This window comes from Plutella xylostella, chromosome Z (assembly GCF_932276165.1).
Source record: "Plutella xylostella chromosome Z, ilPluXylo3.1, whole genome shotgun sequence".
In the NCBI taxonomy this organism is placed as follows: domain Eukaryota; kingdom Metazoa; phylum Arthropoda; class Insecta; order Lepidoptera; family Plutellidae; genus Plutella; species Plutella xylostella.
The window spans coordinates 13,752,873-13,777,463 of NC_064012.1; the positions used below are offsets into that span (position 1 = coordinate 13,752,873).

Sequence of the window (24,591 nt, forward strand, 5' to 3'; positions counted from 1 at the left end):
TTGGTAGTTAGCTGATTCTGATATAGAGCATAAGTAATCACATGATTCAAAGGTAGACTTTTAAACTCTATTTTGTTTTGTAGCGACTCCCACATATTGCTTTTGTTTTGAAAATGAAATAAGGTTTCATGTTTCATTTTACCATTTATTAAATTTTGATAATGAGCTTTAACATCCTGAAATTAATATTGCAATAAAGTAAATGGAGTGCTCTCCAGTTTGCCATTTTGATGGCCAAACTAAATAGAGGACGCGAAGACTCCATTAAGTTCAATACCATATGAGTCAATTCATATTAATTAACGTTATTAATTTAACCTTCGTATTATTTTTGTTTACAAGTAGAAATTAGAAGAAATAAGCAAATATAATACCACCACTGCTCTTGGATAGTTTCTACGAACACTCCTTTTTTGGATGAAAGGAGAAAATATTCATATTATTTTAGGTACATTCCCATAAAAGAAAACGATGTGTTTGTTTATTTTTTTTGTTTCATTTCTATTATCATTCAATGTTTGATACAATTCGTATTTTTATTTAAATATTCTTTCTTCATTATTATTTCAATATTATGATGATGTTATTATAATAACTACTTTTGAACTATAGCGAAATATGTGAATAATGTGCAATATCGTGGCACAAAGCAAAACCGGTTACGTGGTACCTACGTTTTCTGAACGCAGTTTGTAAAAGGGCCCTCCACAAAGAATATGGAATATGAACAGGTTTTACCATAATCCTTTTACCAGAACAGATTTACTTGAATATTCTGTTGGAGCCTCGTGTATTCGAGATGTAAGTATCAAAAGCGAACCATTGAATACTTTTTTTATATATTTTATCTATTCGTAATCATCAGATGATGGATGCTTAACACGCCATATCATTGAGTGTGACTTAAGTTAAAAAAAAAAACAAATAAACACTCACACCTTGTACTAATGTATTCCCTTGCGGGGTAGGCAGAGGTGCATTGCTGTTAGTTAGTTAGAATAAATTTTCACTTTATCTACAGTTCAAATAAACTATCAATTTATTATTTGTTTATGTATGTATAAGTAAATAAATAAAACAGTTAAAGTAGTCCAATCAGTGAGTCGCGACTCTCATAGGATTATAAAGCCTTACACGGGTCGCGGAATATCGTAAAAGAGAAAGATGAAAGTATGTACTTATTACGTACAAATAGAAAATCATAATTTATACTACGTATACATAGGGTTTCAATATTTTTTTCAATTACTTTTCGTAATAATTTTGTCTATGATCAAAGAAAGTAACTAGTCAGACTTCACATATTCAACCCTATATAAAAAGAAATTAAATTACTAACTAATAGTTGTTATTTTTTAAAGAATATCGTACAGATTTTACAGTCACACCAACTTCGTAGCTAAGTGCTACGGCGTTGTATGCTACGCCGCGCCGTAGCCGCTACGAAGTTCGTAGCATCTTGGCGTAGACTTGTAGTCATTAGTTAATAAATATTTGCTTTGGCTATTTAATTTCACCACAGTTACATATAATTTTTATTTTCTAATTAATAAACTGCTATAAACTTCACAATAATCACACCATATGGTAGATCGTGTCTTTCCATGAAAATCAGCTCCTAAGTCCTGACTCCTGACCTCCTGACACAAAGAGCTCATTACTACACTACAGCACTCCCGTTAACGGCCTAACACTGGACAAATATAGGCTTTTACAACCGATACGTGACATTAGACACCCACGGCCACGGTCTTACATCCTTGGGCTGCAAAATCGTGCAAAAATAAACACAGAAGAGCTGTATGAGAATAAATAAATTGTGGTTAAACTCCTTTACCAAATATAATTTGTATTTAGATCTGGTTTGATGATCCATAATGATATTACTACCGTAAGCGATCGATATCGGCAACTCTTTAATTTGAGTAGGTAGAGATACTCGTATATCACTTTAAATTGCAGCGAGCAAATGTATGATTTTGAAATCGTAAAGTAGCAAGTTATACTTTCAGCACAAATGGATTTTATCACTTGTTTTTTGTAATAAATTATTTGAAATCACACGCCAACAGGCAGGACTAACGTTTTATTACGGTTACAAATCTATTCTAGCTATTTTTTTCACCGGCATGATAAGAAATTTTTTTTGTATAGACATTCTGTACGTATTCTAAGCTCCCTTGTTACCGATAACCATTTCAACTTCTTTGGAGATACTTGAGCACTGCTAGACAATAAAACCTTGGTTTAGTGTTCCTTATTTATTTGTAAATACGTATAAAAAGAGGAACATACGACGGCTCTGTGATAACTGAAGGTAATCGGAAATTTCATCTTTAGTAACGCAACAAAGGATAGGTAAAGGTATCTCATATATTAGGTATTTGTATTTGATCATAAATATCCTTCCACCCTAAGGTTGTCTTTAAAAAAACGCTTTAACCAATAAGACTTCCATTTTTGTACATATGTATTAGTATTTAAGTTAAGGAAGTTTATTTTATGTGTGTGTACAAATAAAGAATATTGTACCTATCTCATCTTACCTATAATGTTAATATTAATTAACATCTATTCCCAAATAATATTACGTTAAGGTTTTGTTCAGTACCCTGATTGTATCTTATTCCTCAAGGACCGGACGTTAATTCACTGTTTTCGTGTAACATCCGCTTGATGAAGAAAGCTGTGGATTTATCACTTCCGGTTTCAGTATGGGGCATGATTTACTTAAAGTATGTGTAAACAGTGAAGACAAAACGCTTTTAAACAGGGATACAGCCAAATTAGATTGAAGTTTTTTTTTCATTTGTTATTATTTTTTTATGTTGGTAAATACAACACTATTATGGCTGTATCGATTTTTTCTTTATTCCTCTACAAATATAGGTAGTGTTTATTTTCATAGGCGTACTATAACAGTTTTTGTATTTTTTATGTGCTTTTCAGATTTTCCTATGTGTTTCCTGTTTGATTCATACGTGAAATCACAACCAGTCCGTGGAGAATCCAATTTCAAATTTCAAACTATATTCTGATCAGAGTTTTTCAACGTTGACCTGCTACGAACTTTTAATTAAAATTAGTTTATCAGGATTCGTTTACTGCGTAAAATTTGCGTACTTGGTCTTATTTTATTAATATTCCTCTTTTATTTTGTTGAGATGATATCTTGAGGTTACATTAATAAACAGTTTAGATTGGAGACACGATAACTTTGGATATTTATACGTAATTAGTCTATTACGACCCTTAGGCAGATTAAAAAGTATGTTATTAATAATAATAAACTAATTCTACTTTTATGTTTACGCTACTAATAAGCATGTAACGTAGAGCAACATTTAAGAAAAATATTTACAATAATTACTATGAATTAAAGTCATTACAGAATATTATTGGAACATTGAACTGAAAATCAAACTGAGAATAGTCGATTTTTTGGGATACAGCGCAGCGTGTAAAATCTCCGCTATCACTTTGTTTAGTTCTAACCATACATTATAGAGCCACCCTGTATTAGATCCATCTGTAGCCTGCTAAGCTTTTTAATAACTAATAATTCCTGCCTACATATAGTAAAGTTCTTATACATAGCGGTTTTATCAGATATAATTCGTATGATACTTGCGCTACGTCGCCTACTTGTCCCACCATCATTGACCAAACAATCTCCCACCTATTACAATTTCTTCCCTACAACCCTGACCCTCCACCCCTTTGTCTACAGGCTCGGAGAAGGGTCGCGGCACGCTGGACGCTCTGCTCTGTACCACGTACTGCCGCTCGCAGCTGTACCTGTCGCGGCAGCTGTCTCAGCTGCACCCGGAGCTCACCATGCCGATGTTCTCTGGTGAGTACACTTTGTCATCATGTTGAGTACGTTATCTTCAACCTCGGCCTTGTCTTGGTAACCGTGGTGGAGGATTAAGTGAGTTATAGATCAGTTGGCTACAGCCGATGCAGAATCAATCGCTGAATATTAGTAGGTACATTATTTAGCGACTTTGCTAGTTTGTCGTGACACGCTAAGGAGAACAGAACAGAGTGGAAAACGTGTAATAATGTGGGCGCAGACTTCAAGCATCCATTTTATAGATATTTCAATATGTTGTAATTTTAGTGTAACTACGAGTGTATTTCTCACGAATTTTCCGGTCAATCTGAACGGACCACAATCTAGAAAAAAAACATAAAAAATACCTACCTCTATATTATTATTAGAGTTCGGCACAGTCGTTTTTCTAATTTGACTAAGTGTCGATATAGCACTCTGTTCGGAAGGTGTAATAATCAGGTTATTAAATCCTCGTTATGCGAAACAGATGTTCGATCAGACATAACGAGGTTATCGACACTTTTTTCGATCGAATATTTTCAATGCACCAATTTTGTATGTATATTCGTTAAGTACTAGGTTATTGTATTGAAGATAAACACAACAGGAATAAGTAACACAATGTACAAGTAACAGATAAAAAGTCGTATAATAATAATGTATAAAATATTCATTTTTGTATGATGTATTATGTCAGCATTAATTGCTAGAAAATAAACTTAAAATTTAAAAAGGTACTACTAATGCAAAGCGACGCGTTTGATAAACATATTTGCATTATAAACGTTTGCACGCCTACAACATTAAACAGTATATATTATTATGTTAACGTTTTAAAATCAGAGTAAACAGCGGCGACAAACGGAGTTGCCGCTACTTCACTACTCCATCGCATCGCATGCAGTGGGCAGAAATAAACACGTTCATTTAATGTTGTGCACAAAATGTTTGCTCATCATATATACTGGTTTTATTCATTTAATACATTCCCTGTGCAAAGATACGCGGTACTGATATTTACCAACTTGTTCATAAGCTTTTTTGTAACTGCACCTGCTAATAAAATAAAAACAGATTTCTAACCGCGCTCCCTGCTTCACTCTATTTCGAGCATTACAAAACGTAAAACACGGCAGCTCAACTAGAATTTTCGAGAACCGTATTTATTTCTGAAGTTTCTCGTTAGTGTTGCCCGTAAATATTTTTAAGCTTCTTTTCTCTAACAAAATTTGGCGCTGGGCTTTTAGGTTACATTCCAAGGAAATAGTTTGCGCTTCGGGTAGCGTACGGAATTCCGTGTAATTCATCACGGAGTGGGCTGGGATCAACTGTGAGGTCGAGTGGACAGTAATAGATCGTTTTACTGTGCTAAGTATAAGGTCAAGGAACACCGAAACAAATTAAAACAGAAGAAAACCTAAGACCTTAGGGACTAACGTGCCAGCGGCGATAAAGGGGTGCAGAATTATGCGTCTGCCCTCATATCTATAGCTATATCCTACGTGTCAGTGCCAAATACTAGAGTGCGGCTAGGGTTAGTCACAGGGGTGCAAGGATTAACCAGTGAGATTAGCGGAATTCGCTCACTGCCGACGGTGCTGCGCCGGACGTAATATAAAGTACTGTTGATACGTCACTCGTGGAGACTTCTGTCGTGCACCCCTGTATAATATAATTAATAATGAGCCTTTCAGAGCAGTATAATAAAATCTGCATCTGTAATCTGTGACCGCTGATATATTCCGGCGGCCGCGGGGGCGACGGCGGTGATAGACATGAGTGGATTACTGGCGTGTCCGCGACACGGGTTCATCTCACAATTATGTATCGCTCAACACCCGAGGGTGAAGTTCCGGCGAAAATGCATCCATTTTCTCAGGGCCAAATTCACAACGACAAATCTAAAACAAAAAAAAAAACATTTCTCTTTCAGAAAAATATAAAAAAAAGTTGAGTCGTGAATATCATTTTGGTTTATTATTTTGTAAACTTCCGAATTAGAAATCGATAAATTTTAAATCCTAAATTATTACTTTATTATGTAAATATGAGAAAATACACTGCTAACTTACGTCTATCCTAAGCTCGGTAAGCTAGCTTGCTGCAAATCTCTATGTCACAGCAAATATTAAATAGCAAGGTATTATATTATTCGGAGACTGCTGATTATTCAATCCATTCCCAGTGCTTATGACTGTTGTAAACTTTCCCTAGAGGGTATTCAAACGGGAGTGGTATTTATCATTTGAATTTGGCTCTCCACGTAGTTTATATCGAGATTATCCCATTATTATAAGGTAAAGTGGGGAAAAAATCTACGAATGCATATTTCTTTTAACCAAATGCAAATGTTGTGTAATACAATAAATTACATCCAATATTCCCAATAGATCTACAGATACGGATACAAGCAATATAGTATGAAGTGTAGTAAATTTGAGTTTAAACTAGGCAATATAAAATATCATATTAGTGTATAATCATATTATCAGATTAAGCTTAATTTCAAAGATTTTGTCTATGAAATTGCGCTCTCAATTCATTTATAATAACAATAAGAATATTAGAATGATTTGAAGGGTACTTAGGAGAGTCAAGTGCCTTTCAGCTAACACTTGCGAGGGTCGAGAAGTTATTGTTTTATACAAGATTTCATTTTAACAAGATTTACTCGAAGAAATCGATTCTAAATTATATTATTTGCGTATATTAACAATTCAACAGCGCCGTAAATAGGGGTTAGACAAAGATGCCAAGACTTCTCTCAAGATCAAGTATAGCACAAAAAGTGGCCAGTCGGACTCACCTTTCAGAAATACTGATAAAGAAAACGGATTATTTATTATCATGAAATCGTCGTACCATACAAGACAATCTACCTCTACATTTGGGAATTATATAGACGTGAACCCGTGGCATGCAGTGCCGATTCGAACTCAATTTACCTCTATCAAGTCTTAGTTTAGCCAAGCTTTGACTCAATTACCAAGTTCACCGTCAAGCTGAGCGGCTAACCTATATTATAAAATTTGATCCAAGTTTGTGTTTAGTTCTGTGGAGGACCAAGCAATGCAGCAGTGGAAGATTGAATTTGAACTCGCATTCGGAATAGAATGAAAACTATTTTTTTTTCATTTGTCGGAGCTTAGCTATCTGAATTAGTTTTTTTAAGATATGTAAAAACAAATCTAAGGTATTAAATGTACCTGTATTTACTGATAGCATTGATTATGTTATTTTTTTATATTTTCCAATGTCACTACAATTATGTTATAAAAATATTATCGTCAAAAATATTCTGTAAAACAGTTCCCAACTATGCAGATGTCCTATGCTCAGTCAGCGGTCAATTAACAGAGTCCTAACTGGATTACTTTCAACTGGCGAGTGACCTTTGCCCGCACATCCTCATGGTAGATATTTATTGCGTAGCGTAGGAGTCGAGGGGTGGACGGGACAAATTAGCGTCAAAGCGAACTCAGCGCATGTCGCGTCGTATATCACACGAGCATGTACCTCGTTACAGAGAAATGAACTTGACTGAATCTTAAGAGATTGTCGCTGCACGCATTGTGACCGTAAAAGCGATTTTATTTGTTGAGAGTGCAATGATTTTATTGAGAGTTTGCTTTGTTAGATTTTATATTTGGTAAAATCGTTTCGAATTTCTCATCCTGACCAAATTTAACCGCTCAGAACCTTTGGTCTTATCTGCTACTACATTTTAAGTAATAATAATAATAAAACACTAACCCTCTTAGTCACTCAAACGAACAAATTGTTCTTAGACAGAGAGGGACATAACAGTTCAATAGTTAAAACGTCATCTAACTTTTCTATGAATAATGAGGTTATTAAATTAATATTTCCTGACATTTTGGTCCATAGCTTACATAGTAACATGTTAAAGAGAGTTTTATCCTTGTCTCTATTTCTTCAACAAGCCACTTAACCCTTGATATTCCCCGCAGAGATCACGGCGCGGTTCCAGACGGCGCGCACGGAGGTGAGGCAGCTGCTGCTGCAGTACCTGCTGCCGTGGCTCGTCAACATTGAGCTGGTGGACCCCAACGTGCCGCCGCCCAACCCGCTGTGCTACATACAGGTGAGAGAGAAAGAGAGAAAATAAAAGAAAAACATTTAGACTTACAGTCAGCTGCATAGGTACACTTTTGTACCTTGTCAAACTCACAAACTGCCTATTCAAACATTGGCAGTTTAATATGTAGGTAGTTTGACCAGGTACAAAATTGTACTGCTACTTATGCCGCTGACCGTACGGTGAGCGGATACCAAGGGGTCACTCTATATGGCTAAAAACGAAGGTTTAAAGTGCTGCTGCGCAAGCGACGACTCTATCACGTAACATGCCGATTGCACCACAGCTCTCTAGAGTAACTAGTCAATCCATCAATCTACCAACATGCATACACTCGTGAATTTAACCCAGATGAATATACCGAAGAGGTATTCAGAGATCACATTACATTTGATACTCACGTGATAGGTTGCGAACCCTATTGCTGTTTTGGAATGATAAGGTACCAACCATGTAGGTAATAAATAGCCGTTAGTGACCTAACAAATAAATACAATTACATAAACTCGTGAAACGTTCATAACATGTATCGTCGATAAAGCTAGTATTTTTTGTTTTTAAGTTAGTGTAGCTAAACCAGCGCTAAACGGTAACGGGCCGAATCGAGTTAGAACCACCGAATCCTAACTAATTGAAACGTGGGAATATTGGGTTAAAAAATCAGCGGGGGAGCGGTCTAGTTCATAAATGTTGCGACCACGCTCTAATTTGAACTCCCGTGAAAATACACGATGGATTTCCTAACATGAAGTATGCAACTTGTTATTTTTTTTTTGTTTATAATTTCGGTCCAATGATGAAACTCCAAATAAAACTCCAGTCAAGGGTTCAGAAATTCGCACGATTGCCACGTCAAGCGTGCCACTTGAGTGGCATTAACAAGTTGCCACTAATGGTACTGCATTTGTACTGAACTGCACAGATATTACCTCTCTCTATCTTGACTCCCCAGTTAATACGCACATACTGGTTCAAAGGGCCCTTGTGTGTAGCATCGTTCCTTAGGTGAGCTTTGAGCGCATGTTATATTGATTATATTCATGTCATTTATGTGCACACAGGATCAAAGGCCAATTATATCCTCCTTCATTTTAGCCAAATAATTCTGTACCTCAGAGGATGATACGAATAAGTTCACTTTCTAGGGTTTTTTTACACTCATGTTATAGCTCATTCTCACTAACATATTATTATTAAAACAGAAAATTGTTTTCATAAAAAAACTTATTACTGTCTACCGCTCAGGTACAGAATTATAAAATACATAAATTAAATTGTTGTTATTTATTTTGTAAGTGGTACTTTAAAAGTACACAAACAAGGATCGTTCAGAAGTTACGTGAACTTGTGAGTAGGATCGATAACCTTGGAACTTGTCGACGGATTATAAATTTCCAGACGGTTGAGCTCGGCTCGCTACTGATTCGTCTCTTTGTCGTCGTTATCCAATAAATTCTTAAGTCAAAGCATATTTTTATCGAAAAATGTTGCGGAATTCTCGATGGCATCCGTGTGAATGGAATTTTAAAAAAACCTGAAGTGTCCGCGTCAGTTCTGTTTAAATATTGTATATTTATTTTTCAGTGTTTAACTGAATTGGTATTAAAATCAGTAAGGCTGGGTTCGACTGACAGATATTCGGATATTAAATCTCTATAATAAATCCCAACTTATCATAAATTTTATAAAAATTACACACTGGGATTTTAATTTATTCCGTAAACAAGAACTTAAGAAAAGCGGATCAACCACTTGAATCCCTTGAAATAAGATATTATAAAAATCTATTGATGCCAGGCGTGATATCGCGACTTCTGGACGCAAAAGGTTAAACGATTTGAATAAAGCATAGTTTTCTTGTATTTTAAGGCAAAAAAGACGACGTTTACAATCTAACAGGTTACTAGGTCCAACCCTCAGATAGACTTAACCAAACAGATACACATAATACATATTTTTGCCTTGGTGGAAAATACTTGTATAATCCTTGACCTGTGTATTAAGCGCATGGCTGCGGCCAAGTGATGGTGTGTGGCGAGGCGAGTGGCCATTGCAAAGTGGATTCTCGGTCTGATCATACCACATACCTACAGCTTTACATAGTTTAAGTACATATACAAAGAGTTGCAGAAGCGGTATACTAAAGTATGACAAAAAAATATCATGATAAACAAAAAAAAATGTCTTTTTAATAAAAAGTCACGCATGTCAAACGATCGTTAAGTTTATAATTATATTGAGGCAAAATATTGTTTTATTTTTTATTTAGCGATTACATTACGTAGCTAATAATATTTCGTTTCGTGTTCGATTCATTTTAAAATTCGTGGATAACCTGATGAAGCTGATTCGTGAGATTTGAGTCACACCACCAACCCTTTTGGGCTTATTACGCTTTTGCAATATCCTGTATATGGGGACTTACACGCTTTTGCAATTGGGAAACAGTGAAGCTATTAAATTAACCAAACAACCGCAGGGTGGTAATTTTAAAATGTGTAAAGCTAAATGAAGGGTATTTAAACCCAAAATGCGATGAACATATCAACAAGCTATTTGCGGTAGATTGAAATATTTTGATTTCGGCTGGATTTTCAGGATCAATAATTTATTTTTCTTTTACCCACACCCCGGCCGAAAGATTAAATTGCATATTTGATTTAAATATAATTATTCGCGATGGAAACAAAGATTAACTTAACTTATACGACAATATTTTCCATCGGAGTCCTAAATGAATGAAGAAGAATAAGACGCACTATTTCGGAGTATCATACAAATAAATTACAAAATAATATTCTTTTGGAGTTGGCTTGTTTCTGTTGAAAAGTTATATTTTTTCGTACTTTTCAAAGTTTTGTAAAAAATCGCGTTTTTAGCAGATAACGTTGCGTATATTTTGTTGCCCTGCTTCAAGTCACTAGTTCACTATTTATTAACGTCCCCCTATAATTATTGGTACGTAACTAACTATGAAAAAAAAGCCGCTTTAGTTAATCTGTCTTCCCACCGATGATATTTGTCTGAGGTACCTATATGTCATCTAGAATCCTTTTCATCAATGTGAATTCAACAGTATGAATTCATCAGTATATTAGAGTTATTTATGTTGGAATATACATTAGGTAATACGTATACACAGGATCTCACATACGATACTTATGACCGCTTAGACACTGTCTTCTACATTACACACAGAACTAATTATGTGCAGTGTGCCAGAGGGTGGAGTGAGCTGTTTCCACTTTCTTACTTATAGGTACAGTTAGCCTAAGGGTGCTTACATAGAGAATCGGGTTCCTTGTATCTACCTGTACCGGTAACCTGATTATGCGAAAGCGCTCACTCACGGAGCATTTCCCGGATTTTTTAATGTCATGAGCGCTTTCGTATAATCAGGTTACCGGTACAGGTAGATACAGGGAACCCGATTCTCTATGTAAGCATCCTTATACACTCACGAGCAATGAAAGAGTGGATTTCATTCTTTCACCTCTGGTTTGAAAAAAGAGTCTGACTTTGCTACGAGTAAAAGGTAGAAGATATTTTTTTCGCGATGAATGACGACCGAACGGCTGGGGCAGATATTTGTTTAAACACAGATATTTGTTCTCGGGTCTTGGATGTGCCCGAAAAATGGCAATAGGCCCGCCCCCTATTACATTGGGACTAACATAACACTCTGGCGAAAAGTGGGTGCAGCAATGCACCTCTGCCTACCCCGCAAGGGAGTACATTAGTACAAGGCGTGAGTGCGTGTTTTTTTTTTTTTTTTTTGTGTTTTGAATGAAGAAGAATAAGAGGTACCTGTTCATTTATCAAGTAGTATTTACCTATTCACATAGATGTCACTATCCCGCAAACTACATCGCGGTATTAGGATTTCTCACATGTTAATGACCCTATGAAATATACAAATAAACATTGCTTCTACTACCAGCGATCCGAACATAAGGCTACCAAGCCTTTTCATGGTCCTTCGAGCCTTTCAGTGTTACATACAAATAAATAACAAAGAGTGTTTCTGTTGTAAAGTTGGCGTTTTTAGGCGACCATTTCAAAGATTTTAAAAAAAATTGTTTTATCTTCACATAACAATGCGTATATTACCCCCTACCCTCCCTAAGTCCCCCTATTTTTCCAAAATGTAACAGTGTATTGTTTGTCCCCAGTACTACACGTCGGAGTCGGGGCGCGGCGGGCGGCGCGAGGGGCTCGGGTCCGCCGAGGCCACCGAGATGGTGCTCAACAACCTGTTCTACATCACTGCCAAGGTACTGTCAACTCTGTCATAAGATCTACTGTCGAGGCGGCGGCGTGGCAGAGCGTCAGCTTTAAGGCGCAGGCACCTCGCCGCTATTTCTTCGGTGACCGTCAAACTGGGCCCGCATATAGAAATAGAGAGAAAGTGTGCCTCTTTGCTGACGCCGCCTTATCTCTTGTACAGTGAACAAAGCGCCTAAGGATGGTTTTACAACGCGATCTGGAGTTGAACTTCATCTTCATAAGTTTGTTACAATTTAAGCGAACTACCAACGTATTTTTGTATAGAATTCGTTCAGGCGGTCCTGTAGATCGTCATATTCATCGTCATCAGCCTGTCACTTGTTTGACTGGGTTAACGACACTATTTCCTTAGCCATCATAGCAAGAACAAATACAAAAAATATAACTAAAGTCTAGGCATATTACTCGTACCTACTTAATAAAATTATCATCGTCACTGGCCGCCCTTACAGTTCATATTACATATTGCAATTCGAAGCAGACATAGAAAAGCGAAAACTGTTTAGCAACAAATTGTATGCAGTACTTGAATGTGAACACAACACAATAGGGGATTCCCGCCTCTTTCACCCTTTCGCTCGATCCGAGGGACGCCGGCGAGCCCCTCTGGATATCTACACCAGCGATTCCCAAATGCTTTTCTCTACGGAACCCTTTTTTGTTCACCACTTTTTTAGCGATGTGTTTTATAAAACCTTAAATTTACCTCTGTAACTGAGATACATACATTCATAACCTCTATAACTGGAAATTCATATAATATTCCTGTTTTTATAATCGCATCAATTATTAAATTTCTATCTGGCATTTCGTGAATTCACCAAAAACCATGTGGCCATCGTTGAAATTAATCTTGAAATCGTTTACGTTTTATCTTTGCTATCGGTGTTAGTGTTGCAGACACAAGCACGAATAGCGCTTTGTGTTGAAACGGTAAGCCTTTGGATCACATTGGATCAGCCTGTTTCACAGTATACATGTAGAAATTGGAGTGGCTTCCAATGGTGATATTCTTTATTTGCCATCAATCCAGTATTGAAATCCTAACAGATGCTTCCCAGTAGCGAGTTGTGTGTTAAAAGGAAGCTGGTATAAATATTGCGGAGATAATTGTTTTTGTCTGTACAGTTTTTACAATCATATTAATGGCGTAGTTGTCGATTTTATACAAAAAATATAAAATTAAGTCAATTGATTGTATGATAAATGCAATAAAAATCCCCGAACTATCCCGCTATAAAAATAGGTTGTTACACACGAAGCCTCATAGTATTTATTAAATTATATAATTCACTATTTTAATGGCAGATATTAAGCGCCAGAGGGCACGTTATTCAAATGTGTAGTGTTTTATTTGTCAGTGTGGGACACGTGAATGTAGAGGACAATTTTAATGTTGCCATTGCTGGCCTACCGATTTGATGCTATCAATAGTAATCATAGCCTTTATTATTGACATAGAATAGTATGGTATTGTGGTTGGTTAGATGCCAAGCCAAAGCCAAAGCTAAGCACGACGTAGAAATGATATTCAACTTTCACATTCTCGAAGTGCCATAAGATGTTAAGGTTGCTATAAAATATCATCATTTCCATATCGCAAGTTCATACGGAGCTGGCCACGTCTGTCAGAAATTGCATGGTGCTATCTGAGATAAATATGCGTTTTACTGACGCCAATCAAAATTAATATAGTCTCATTAGGTACCTATACAACTTATTTCTTTTTCGAGGAATCCTAAAATATTATCATGAGATTCATGAGTAAGTAGTTTGTAACAAATATGCCTACCGAATATTCTCACTTAACTATGGACGCCACACAATTTTTATATGAATTTTGATGTGGCTGTGCTTGGTAAACAAAAAGAAGCTAATTCTTATACCTGAATTCCTATGAAACAGCTTTCTAAGGCGGAGCGAATACCTTCGGAAAAATACTCTATTGAATGAGAAAAAACAAAGTTTCGAGTGAATGTTATTTATTTTATCACGGCTCGAATGAAAATGTCGTCAGTAAATATTATCCGTGAGGGAGAACTCTTACACGTGTCACGGCGATGTTGTCGACAGCACGGCGATATTACATTTTGTTATACCGACACTGATAACAATAAATTTTATATTTGCTTAGTTTGTTTTTGACCCGCGACGGAAAAAGAAGGGTGTTATAAGTTTAGCCTGCCTTGTCTGTTTGTGTAACTGTCTGTGGCATTGAGTATGAACCGCGTTGTTCTATGGTCTGTGGTAGATCCCAAACAGCTGAACGGATTTTGCGGTGTATGAGTATACCACTCAAAAGTTTATATTATATGATTTTATGTTAACGTAACTTAATCACCTGTTATTAACTTTCGGCGAGGCATACCTCGTGCAGGTATGCCTCAATTTCAGTAATTAATATTGCTTAATTATTCATTATTAACTACTTACCTCATTACTATTATTACTTTACATTGAAAGCTGAATCGTAAATACATAAGCTGAATTGTAAATATATATAAATTCGTTGGAAGTGTAATAAGCTTGACCATTAATTAGTTTTTGAGGCAACCGAGCTTGCTAGTGATTTAATATGTGTCTCATTTTGATTACTCACCGGCGCGGCGCTTCTCTCCGCCCGTAAACGTTTGAAGTCCAGCAATATTGCATCTGTCCCGTCACGCGTGTTATTATCATATGTACATATTCATGTAATTAAATGCCCGTAGGTGTATTATGTGCATTCACTTGCTACAGGTACAAGTAAGTAGCTACACATTGCTGGACAAGCTTGAGTTTTAACCTATTGAACTTGTAAAATGGGTTGATTGATTATTAAGACAAACATAGTGGTCCAATCACAGTACCTACTTTTTTTATTCTATGACACATAAGTCGTAATACATCAGTTTACTCTCCACATATTGAGTCTAGCGTTATGTATTTTTATGTAACTTGTTACATTATCGACATGTATATCATTATGTCAATGACACTCGTGATAAGGGTCCCCAATCAAAAAGTAATCATGGAGTATTGTTTTTGCGGCGTTGAAAAAATAGGGGTATTATAAGCTGTATGGTGTGTGTTTCTTGGTCTGTCCATTGGAGACAGTAGCTGTCGGGTGTGATTTATTCGAAGCTCGGAAATGGGATTACTCTATTTAAAAAAAATACCTTCTCTATTCTATTTTTGCACTGAATAAAGCTCAATGAGTATTTCATTCCGGTTAAATCTTTTAATTTCATTAATTAACCCGCGAAATCGAAAGATTAGAAGCTAGAAAACTTGAGCTCCTACAAATTGAGTAAAGCTTAAGTTACAATGCCCTTAATGGAGTTTTGCCTGCAGTAATGTTGACCCCTTAACTGGTAAAAAAGGTAACACAATATCAAAATAGCTTTTGGGTCTTGTCTTTAACAGGATAAAGTTTGAAATGTAGTGATAATTAGACCACTGTTGAGTATTGATAAAATCAAAGTTACCCCTCAAAATAGAAATACATGGTATATCATATCTCAAAGTTACCTCTCAAACCAATTACTTAACTGTATTTGAATAGGTATAGGCCTGCCGTTACGGTGCTAAGAGCATTTACACTGATTCACAGTCGCATAGTAATCTTAGAACACCCTCTTTTGAGACTGAAAACAAACACTCACACCTTGTACTAATGTACTCCCTTGCGGGGTAGGCAGAGGTGCATTGCTGCAGCCACTTTTCGCCAGTGTTATGTAAGTCCCAATGTAATAGTGGGCGGGCCTATTGCCATTTTACGGGCACATCCAAGACCCCAGAACAAATCTGTGTTTTAAACAAATATCTGCCCCAGCCGGGAATCGAACCCGAGACCTTCGGCTCAGTAGTCAGGGTCACTCACTAACCACTACGCCATTCGGTCGTCTGAGACTGAAAAATATATGTCAAACAGCCTAATGGTGCAATTATTGCAACTTTTATCTCTACTTTATTTCCTTTACGACGACGACGGACGTTAAATAAGCCGTATTTAAATTATTCACTTTGATGTTAGAATCGATCGAGACTTTCGATTACATAAAATAGTACCCAAGTAAATAGATTCCGTTTATTTTTATCCATAACTGAGCACAACTATAAATGCTTGATATCACATAGGTGTGTACATTCTGCCCCAATGAGTGCTATAATTAATTCAGATAATCAGAGAAGCATGTGATGTATTGTAGGATGCACGCGAGCGTAAGGTTTTCCTATAATCGGCGACGAAGTGTGGATTACAGGAATCTTATTAACGGTAAATACGATATTGGATCGATAGTTGGCTATTTGGGTTATACCTACGTATAATGTCAATGTTTAAATTTTGACGGTATTTTGTTTGACCTGTTGATTCGTAATATTATCACAAGTATTAAGAGACTATTTCATAATAATGATAATCCTTTTTTCTCATTTAATGCCATGGCATTATTTCTTAATAGACTCACCCAAATGGATGGCTTAACTTTTGCATTGTCAATTTACCTCACCGCTGCTCGCAATATTATCTCCATAGCGTAATAATATGTGAGTATTATGCTATGTATATTCATAAATTCATTTGTCCTGAATGACTAACCTATAATAATACACATTCCAAACTGTTGGGTCTAGAAATTTGGCATGAAGATAATTTTTTGTCTAAAATATCTAGGAGCTAAAGTAAGGTTTTTTAAAAATACATCCCCTAATGACATGTTACTGGGATTTAATGGTTTTGTGTAAGAAATTTGGGGAAGGAGAGAGAATGAAAGGGGTGGGGAAACTGGGGAACGAATGTAATTTATGGGACGGGATATGAAACGTAAAGAAGGCAGTGTGAGAAAGTTGTGGAGAGAAAGGGAACTCGAACGATATTTCCGTTTTAAATAATGTATGGGCAAGATCATAAGCAGAAAAACGGCGAGGGACATGAGTTGTTCAAGGGAATACATTAAAAAGCGTAGCCGAACTCACGGGCAATAGCTTGTATAATTCAACAATAGCGCAGTGAGTTAAGTGGACCCCTGTACTTTCAGCTTACAAATTTAAACTGCCTCGCTCCAAAGCTCGAGTACATTAAAAAGCAAGTTCACTAACTGTTGCAGAGGAAATATAATTTTATTTTGCTTTACCTGCGTGAAGCTCGCGAGGGCTCCACTGCCTCCACTTAAAACAAATATGTGTATGTGTAACACATGCATTAAGTGATAAGTATGAGATAGGATATTTTGAATTCATTTAACGCAATGATTTCAAAAGGAAGGATACGCCCGTCAGAACGTTTTGTCAAAATAAAATGGCACCCGCGCGCTGGCCCTACATTCATACAAATTATGACAGATTTATGAGGTTTTAGGGCCAACGCGAGGGTGTCATTTTCTAGAGCGATTGGGCCTGTCCTTACGCTAGTAATATATAAGTCAATGATTTAACGTGTATTATTCCATTTCAATTAAAATAAGTTATTGTTTTTCCAAAACCAGCGTCAATTACTTCATTGCAAAATTAAGTTATTTCTTATCATCCGCGATTTTTTGGAAACAATAGAAGAAATATTTCTATTTTTTGTTTTCATTAAACAGGAAAGTGTTAATAACGGTGAAAATTCCACAGTACAGTGTCGTGTCACAACAAATAGTTGTGCGAAATTCCTTTAAGATTCTTATAAAACTACGAGTAGGTTCTCTATACCATTGTTATGTCTACCGACCATCGGAAATCGATACTTTTATTAGGTTGCTATTGGGATTTCAAACCTAAACAACTGCAACATGCCTGTTGTCGACTGAGTTCTTAATAAGTGTTTGTTATCCGTGTCGTATAAGTTTAACAGAAACCCGTGTCAGGCACAAATTAATAATACTTCACTGTCGCCCGTTTTCACACCCCATATGACTGGTTAAATTTGTTTAGTATGAAAAAATCTGCCAATAAAAGACGCAATTTACGCTTTGACAGCACTGAATTAAAACTGAATGCCCTAATAAGGTCTCCTATTTATTCCATGCATAATTGCGAGGGTTTGTAATTTAGTCTGTTCGTGTGTCCGATCGAACAAAGGCCATTGATTGTTGGCGGTAGGAACAATGCAGGATTGCGGACCGCGCAAGTGGCAATTAGGTCTTTCTTTAGACTTCCCTAAACCCACGCTTTGTTAATTATTAGAGGGAATGCAATATCATGCATGCAACCTACCTATATTACTGGATATTTTTCGTGGTCTTATCGCTTCTTTCCCAAACACCCTTTGTATGGATGGAATCTGTGGGATTTTTGCGAAGTTGAGCCCACAATATTTGTACGCGTTCCTCATTCATCCTTTTTGTCATGAAATCTATTATTGTTATGTAAATATTGAAGGGTGTTATGGTTGGACAACAAAGCGAGTGCGAAAAGTGCTCTATATGACCAAAAAACTAAGTTTTGAGCGTTGCTGCGAGCCACGACTCTATCTCATTGTGTTAAACATGTCCATTGCACGACAGCTCTAGTGGATTCGTTTTTGGTGAGTATAGAGTAACCAGCCTGGCACGTGCTAGATGTTTAGTGGTATTTTTACATTCATTTTTTCATACGTAGTTTTATTTCCACATCCTCGGTTAGTACTTTGATTTCACTAGCCTGGTCAGCTCGTCACTCACATGATATTCAGGGCACCACACCAAGTAATTTATCCGTGACTAGCATAACACAAAGATCAGAAAATGTTTGATAAATCAGGGTCAACGTAGTACTTTAATAAGTAATTCAAAACGCTTCTTTTCTCAAATTTAAATGCCTTCATTTTAAATTAAACCAATTAGAATGGTTCGAAACCCTATTTGTTTCTTCCCCGAAATGTTTGGACTTGTTATCAACTTTTAAATAAACGGCCTAATATTTATAACTAGATTAATATTTGCCTCCAAGCTTCATTTTGACTTGACAGAGTTTCATTGATAGCTTCCGCGGCACTCGAAGTTTTTTTCTATTGCTTCGATAAAATTCATCTAAATTGGTCCAGCCGTTTTGGTACAAATTAATACACTTAAAGAAAATACATAATAGATCATATATACATGTTTGGATAATTTGTAGAAAATAAAAAAAATACAAAACAGATCACACACACAATGAGAACAGCTTGCACGGCAAAGTTATCAACGTAGATGAACGTCACTAAATTGCTATTCACGATAAACAGTTCATCGTCGATAAAGATACCGTGCGATCCGGTCTAGTAAGTACACTCACGGGTAAAGAAACAGTTCTACTTACAAAATACTGAAACACAATTTTTTTTTACATTTAATTTTACCAAAATCTTTTCGTTTTTAATTCGTAATATTGTGATGCGCCGTTAAATGTACTTGAATATCGCACACGGTAAGATTATTATTAAGTCAGTTTTCTCACTCTTCAAATAGTCTGCAATTTAACGATCAAAATGATTCAACAATCACTTATATATTTCGATCGGAAATGTGTGCCCAGCAACCCCCGATCGTTCGCAACGAATTGTTCTCAGGTCAAATATTGGGGTCCGCGTGCGGTTTCATTTGTAATAGTTTTGATTTAATGAGTTTGATTAACTGAAGATCGATAGCTGTAATATTGGATGTGATATTGGAAACGTATCGGTGGTATTTCATTACCAGAAATTTATAAAATTAGAATATTTATCGGCAATTTTACAATGTTTGGATAAAGTATTCTGTAGGACAAAAGTGATACCATCCCAACAACCTTTAAAACGAAGGTATATTTTTTTCACAGAAATAATATCCTCTATAGCTAGCTTGTTTAGTCTGGACAGTTTAAAACTAAGTATAATTACACAAGAAAGTTATCGTAACAGTATTCCCTTGCGTAAACTTTAAAACTATTAACTAGTTTGAAACATAATACGTTGTCGGTGGTCATGATAACCGGATTAGATCACCTTAAAATTGGATCACGCTATTATATAAACAATGAAAAGCAATTTAATAAAAGAATAACTTTGAAATAAAAAAATCGGGTAAAAAGCGAATGAATAATAATAATGACAAACATAATAATATCTTTCATCAGCAGTCAATTTCCGGCAAATTAAAATTATTTTCAGTAAAAGATAGATTACAAAATAGATATGTGCTACATTTGCTAATTTTATTTAAGAAACCAACAGCTAATATTCTACTACGCCGCTGCGTAGCAAATACTACGCCATGGCGTAGCAAACACTAAGCTGTAGCAAAAAAAATACATCAGAGCTAAAATAATAATTAAGTTACAAGAAAAAAAATATCCAATTAATTTGAGCAATCACACAATTTAATTTTGCAAATATTACACGCAGATTTGTGTTCTACGATCTGCGATATACTTACCTGTTTCATAATGAAACGAAGCGTTTAATCCAAATTCGGATAGAGCCGTGCGCCGTAATGTAATCACACGAACTAATTACACAAACGCCGGAGTAGTAAATTATTGGGCATTCTACTCCACCGAAATCAGCCAGGCCTCACTCCGTTCGGGGCTCCCTGCGGTCGCCCTCCGCCTGGCTGATTTCGTTGAGTAGAATGCCCAATAATTTATTTTTTGTGTTTGGTGTTCCTAAAACAAACTTCATTAGATAAATAGTGATGATGGGTTACGCTTTCAACATTATACCATAAGAAACGCTACTGTTAACACTTTGTGCAAAATGAAATTTGTTAAACAATCTAGTACATTACATCTTACAAAAATCGATTTCGGTTCTGACAAATTACCACTTCGTCATGGTAAACTTCTGCCTACGACTATTCGTTGTTTAGTTTGTGGACCATCAAACTGTGGAAAGACAAATGTAGTTGTTGGCCTGATTTTACATCCTAACGGATTAAATTTTCATAATATTTATGTTTACTCAAAAACGTTGCATCAACCAAAGTACCTATTTTTAGAAAAAGTATTAAGTCTGGTCCCTGGTGTAAGCTACTTTAAATACCGTGATAACGAAGAAGTTTTAAGTCCTGATAATGCTTCGCCAAATTCAGTTATAATTTTTGATGATGTTGCGTGTGAAAATCAAAATAATATTCGTGATTATTTTGCTATGGGCAGGCACAAAAATATAGATTGTTTTTATTTGAACCAAACGTATAGCAAAATTCCAAAACAGCTGATTCGTGATAATGCTAATATGCTCATCGTATTTAAACAAGATGACATCAATTTACGTCACGTGTATGATGAACACGTAAACAGTGATATGACATGGCTCCAATTCCGCGAAATGTGTTCACAAATTTGGAAAGACACATATAACTATTTAGTTATAAACAAAGACTGTCATAAAAACGATGGATGCTATAGAATGAAATTTGACACTTTCGTTCGTTTCGACAATTGATATAAATAAATTAAGCCTTTCACATATAAACATTTTAATATATTCTTTTAGTGTGAGAAGTTGTGAAATTTGTTAAAATGAGTGAAAAATCTATAAAACAGCAAATAATTAAATCTGCTGAAGCCGTTAAACAGAAGGTCAAGAATATGAAAAATAATAAACTTGATTCTGAATTAGCATTAGAAACAATGTTTAAACCAGTGACGGATCCACTTAAGCTACTGTCTAGTACTCATATTGGCGGTGCTGGAGAAAATGAAGAAGCTAACTCGGAATATTTTAATAGCGGAAAAGTCAATTTAGATCAGGAATTGACTCCTACGCGAAAAAGAAAATTATCTGACCCGAGTGTATCTCCAATTAACACATCCCAAGAGGCATGGAATGAAATTGATGATGGTACTCAAAGTGAATTGGAATTTCCACAAAATTCGAAAGATGATATATTTTTCGAAACGCTTTCCGATGCTCGTTCAACTCCGAATAAAAATTCTGTATCTTCATGGTCATTATCATCAGAAATCTTTAAAGATGTGCCCTTTGGAATTAGATTAGTAAAAGGTAAGCCAATGGTGGGAACGTCACTTGTTTCAGATTTTGATAATAAAATCAAAATTGCGGGTCATGTGTACGAAAAAACATCTGGACTTGTTGAATTACTGTACAAAAAAGAGCCCGATTTAAGCATAGTTACTGAAAATGATAAACAAAACTACAAGACTATATTAATAAACACAAATGCTCACCGGCGTGGGTTTGAGCCCGATCAACAAATAATGAGCAGCAGGGGTTTTAAGTACTTACATATTATAAAACCGTTATTCTCTCAATATAAAACAGTAAGTTCTGTTAAAACTACTAAAGGAAAAGGATTACCATTGTTAAAAAAAGTTAATCCAAAAATTGACTATGTTTATTGGGACGATCCAAATGAATTAGTTGAGAGATTGAAATTATTAATTGCTTCGAAAGATGCTGGTAACACTGGATTGGACAATGAAATCATTTCTATCTTAGAAGAACTAAAAGAATGTGGAGCATTAAATTGAATAAATACAAATGTAAACTATATATTTTTTTATTTCATCCCTAACCTTCGTTTGATTGCAATATGAATATTGATAAATTTGGTCATCACGTTCATAAAAGGTTGCGTGCGATGGACTCATTTGAATTCACTCTTTCAAATAAAGTGCTAGTTCAAAATGAATCTGGTGATTATGATTTGAGACAAAGTAGATTGAAAGGATTACAATTAGCGGTTGCTGCAGATGAAGCTGTAAATAAAGAATACGTTGACCAAAACAATAAACTATTTTGCAAAAAGCATAATTGTCTTACTGAACTTAAAAGTATAAAGGCGCAAATACAACAGTTACAGAAACAGTTAGGTGATAAGTGCTCGAGTACAGATGTCAGTAATATGATAAAAGATCACATTGTGGGACTGAGAGATAATACAAGGACACTATGAGCAAACAAAATGTTGTTGATGAAATCCATAAAGGAGCTAGAAGGAATTTTCCTCGTCGATCAGTAATTATAAAGGGTATTGATGATTTATGGCAATCTGATTTGATAGACATACAAAAATATCAGAAAGTTAACAAGGGCTATAAGTTCATTTTAGTTGTAATCGATGCTTTTTCAAAATATGCATGGGTAGCTCCATTAAAGACTAAAACAAAAACTGAAGTGTGTCTCGCTTTTGAAAAGATTTTAAAAATAGGTCGTAGACCTAAAAACTTACAAACTGATATGGGCACTGAATTTTATAATGATATTTTTCAAAAACTTATGAATAAATATAAAATAAATCATTATTCAACATACTCCACAAAAAAAGCTTCAATTGTTGAAAGATTAATAAGAACTTTAAAAGGAAAGATGTTCAAACATTTTAGTTTGGTTGGAAACTACAAGTGGGTTGGATTGCCATTGTATGATTTAGTTGATAAATATAATAATACTGTACACCGTACCACTAAATTCAATCCATCTGCAATTAATTCAACAAATGAATCAATTGTTGCAAAGAATATACAAAAATCTCAAAATTCTACAACATCAAAGAAAATAAAGTTTCACGTAGGTGATATCGTTCGGATCAGCAAGTACAAAGGGGATTTTAAAAAAGGCTATACACCAAATTGGTCAACTGAGTTGTTTACCATTTTTAAAGTAAACAAGAGTGTCCCTATCACCTATCATATTAAAGACCAACATAGTATTCCAATAAAAGGATGTTTTTATGAACAAGAACTTCAAAAAACTAAGTGTCCTCAAATTTATTTGGTGGAAAAGGTTATAAGAAAGCGCGGCAATAAGTTATTAGTTAAATGGCTTGGTCTAAGTCAAAAAGAAAACAGCTGGATTGATAAAACTGATATTGTTAAAAAATAAAGCATATAATAAACGTTTATCCTATCTTTTATTCATTATCTACTTAGTTATGAAAGGAAGAGGACTAATAAATACTTTCATCAATCATTTACCAATTGAGTTACATTTACCGGGGTACAACTACTGTGGTCCTGGCACTCGCTTGCAAGAACGATTGAATAGAGGTGATAAAGGAATTAATCCTTTAGACAGTGCGTGCATGCAACACGATATAGCTTATTCTAAGAACTCTAATTTAGAAGACCGGCATAAGGCTGACTTAGAGTTAAAGAATATGGCAAAACGCCGATTGAAATCATTAGATGCGAGTAGAGGTGAAAGGATTGCATCGTGGTTGGTTAACAAAGTTATGAAAGCAAAACTAAAAACTGGATCTGGTATTAAGTCATTTAAGGCCTCAATAGGAAAGTTAAAATCGCTTATGAAAAAAATTAAACCAAGTAATAACAAAGAAGCTATACAGTTTGCATATTTAGCAGCAAAAAAAATATTTCATAAAAATAATAACATAAAACTTCCAAGAATTATTCCTATTCCGAAAACAGGAGGCATACTTCCACTAATTCCTATCTTCGCTGGTCTATCCGCATTAGGCTCTTTAGCTGGAGGTATTGGTGG

The 24,591-nt window shown here is 35.5% G+C and overlaps 1 protein-coding gene across 1 annotated transcript in view; it reads left to right on the top strand.

The window, feature by feature from the left end:
- The window catches only part of LOC105388276 (protein furry), a 199,555-nt gene that overhangs the window by 94,918 nt on the left and 80,046 nt on the right, over positions 1–24,591 (top strand). Inside the window, exons 26-28 of the mRNA XM_048632507.1 lie at positions 3,731–3,853; positions 7,810–7,943; positions 12,110–12,211. Coding sequence (XP_048488464.1) covers positions 3,731–3,853; positions 7,810–7,943; positions 12,110–12,211 — 359 coding nt within the window. The remainder of the gene's footprint in view (positions 1–3,730; positions 3,854–7,809; positions 7,944–12,109; positions 12,212–24,591) is intronic.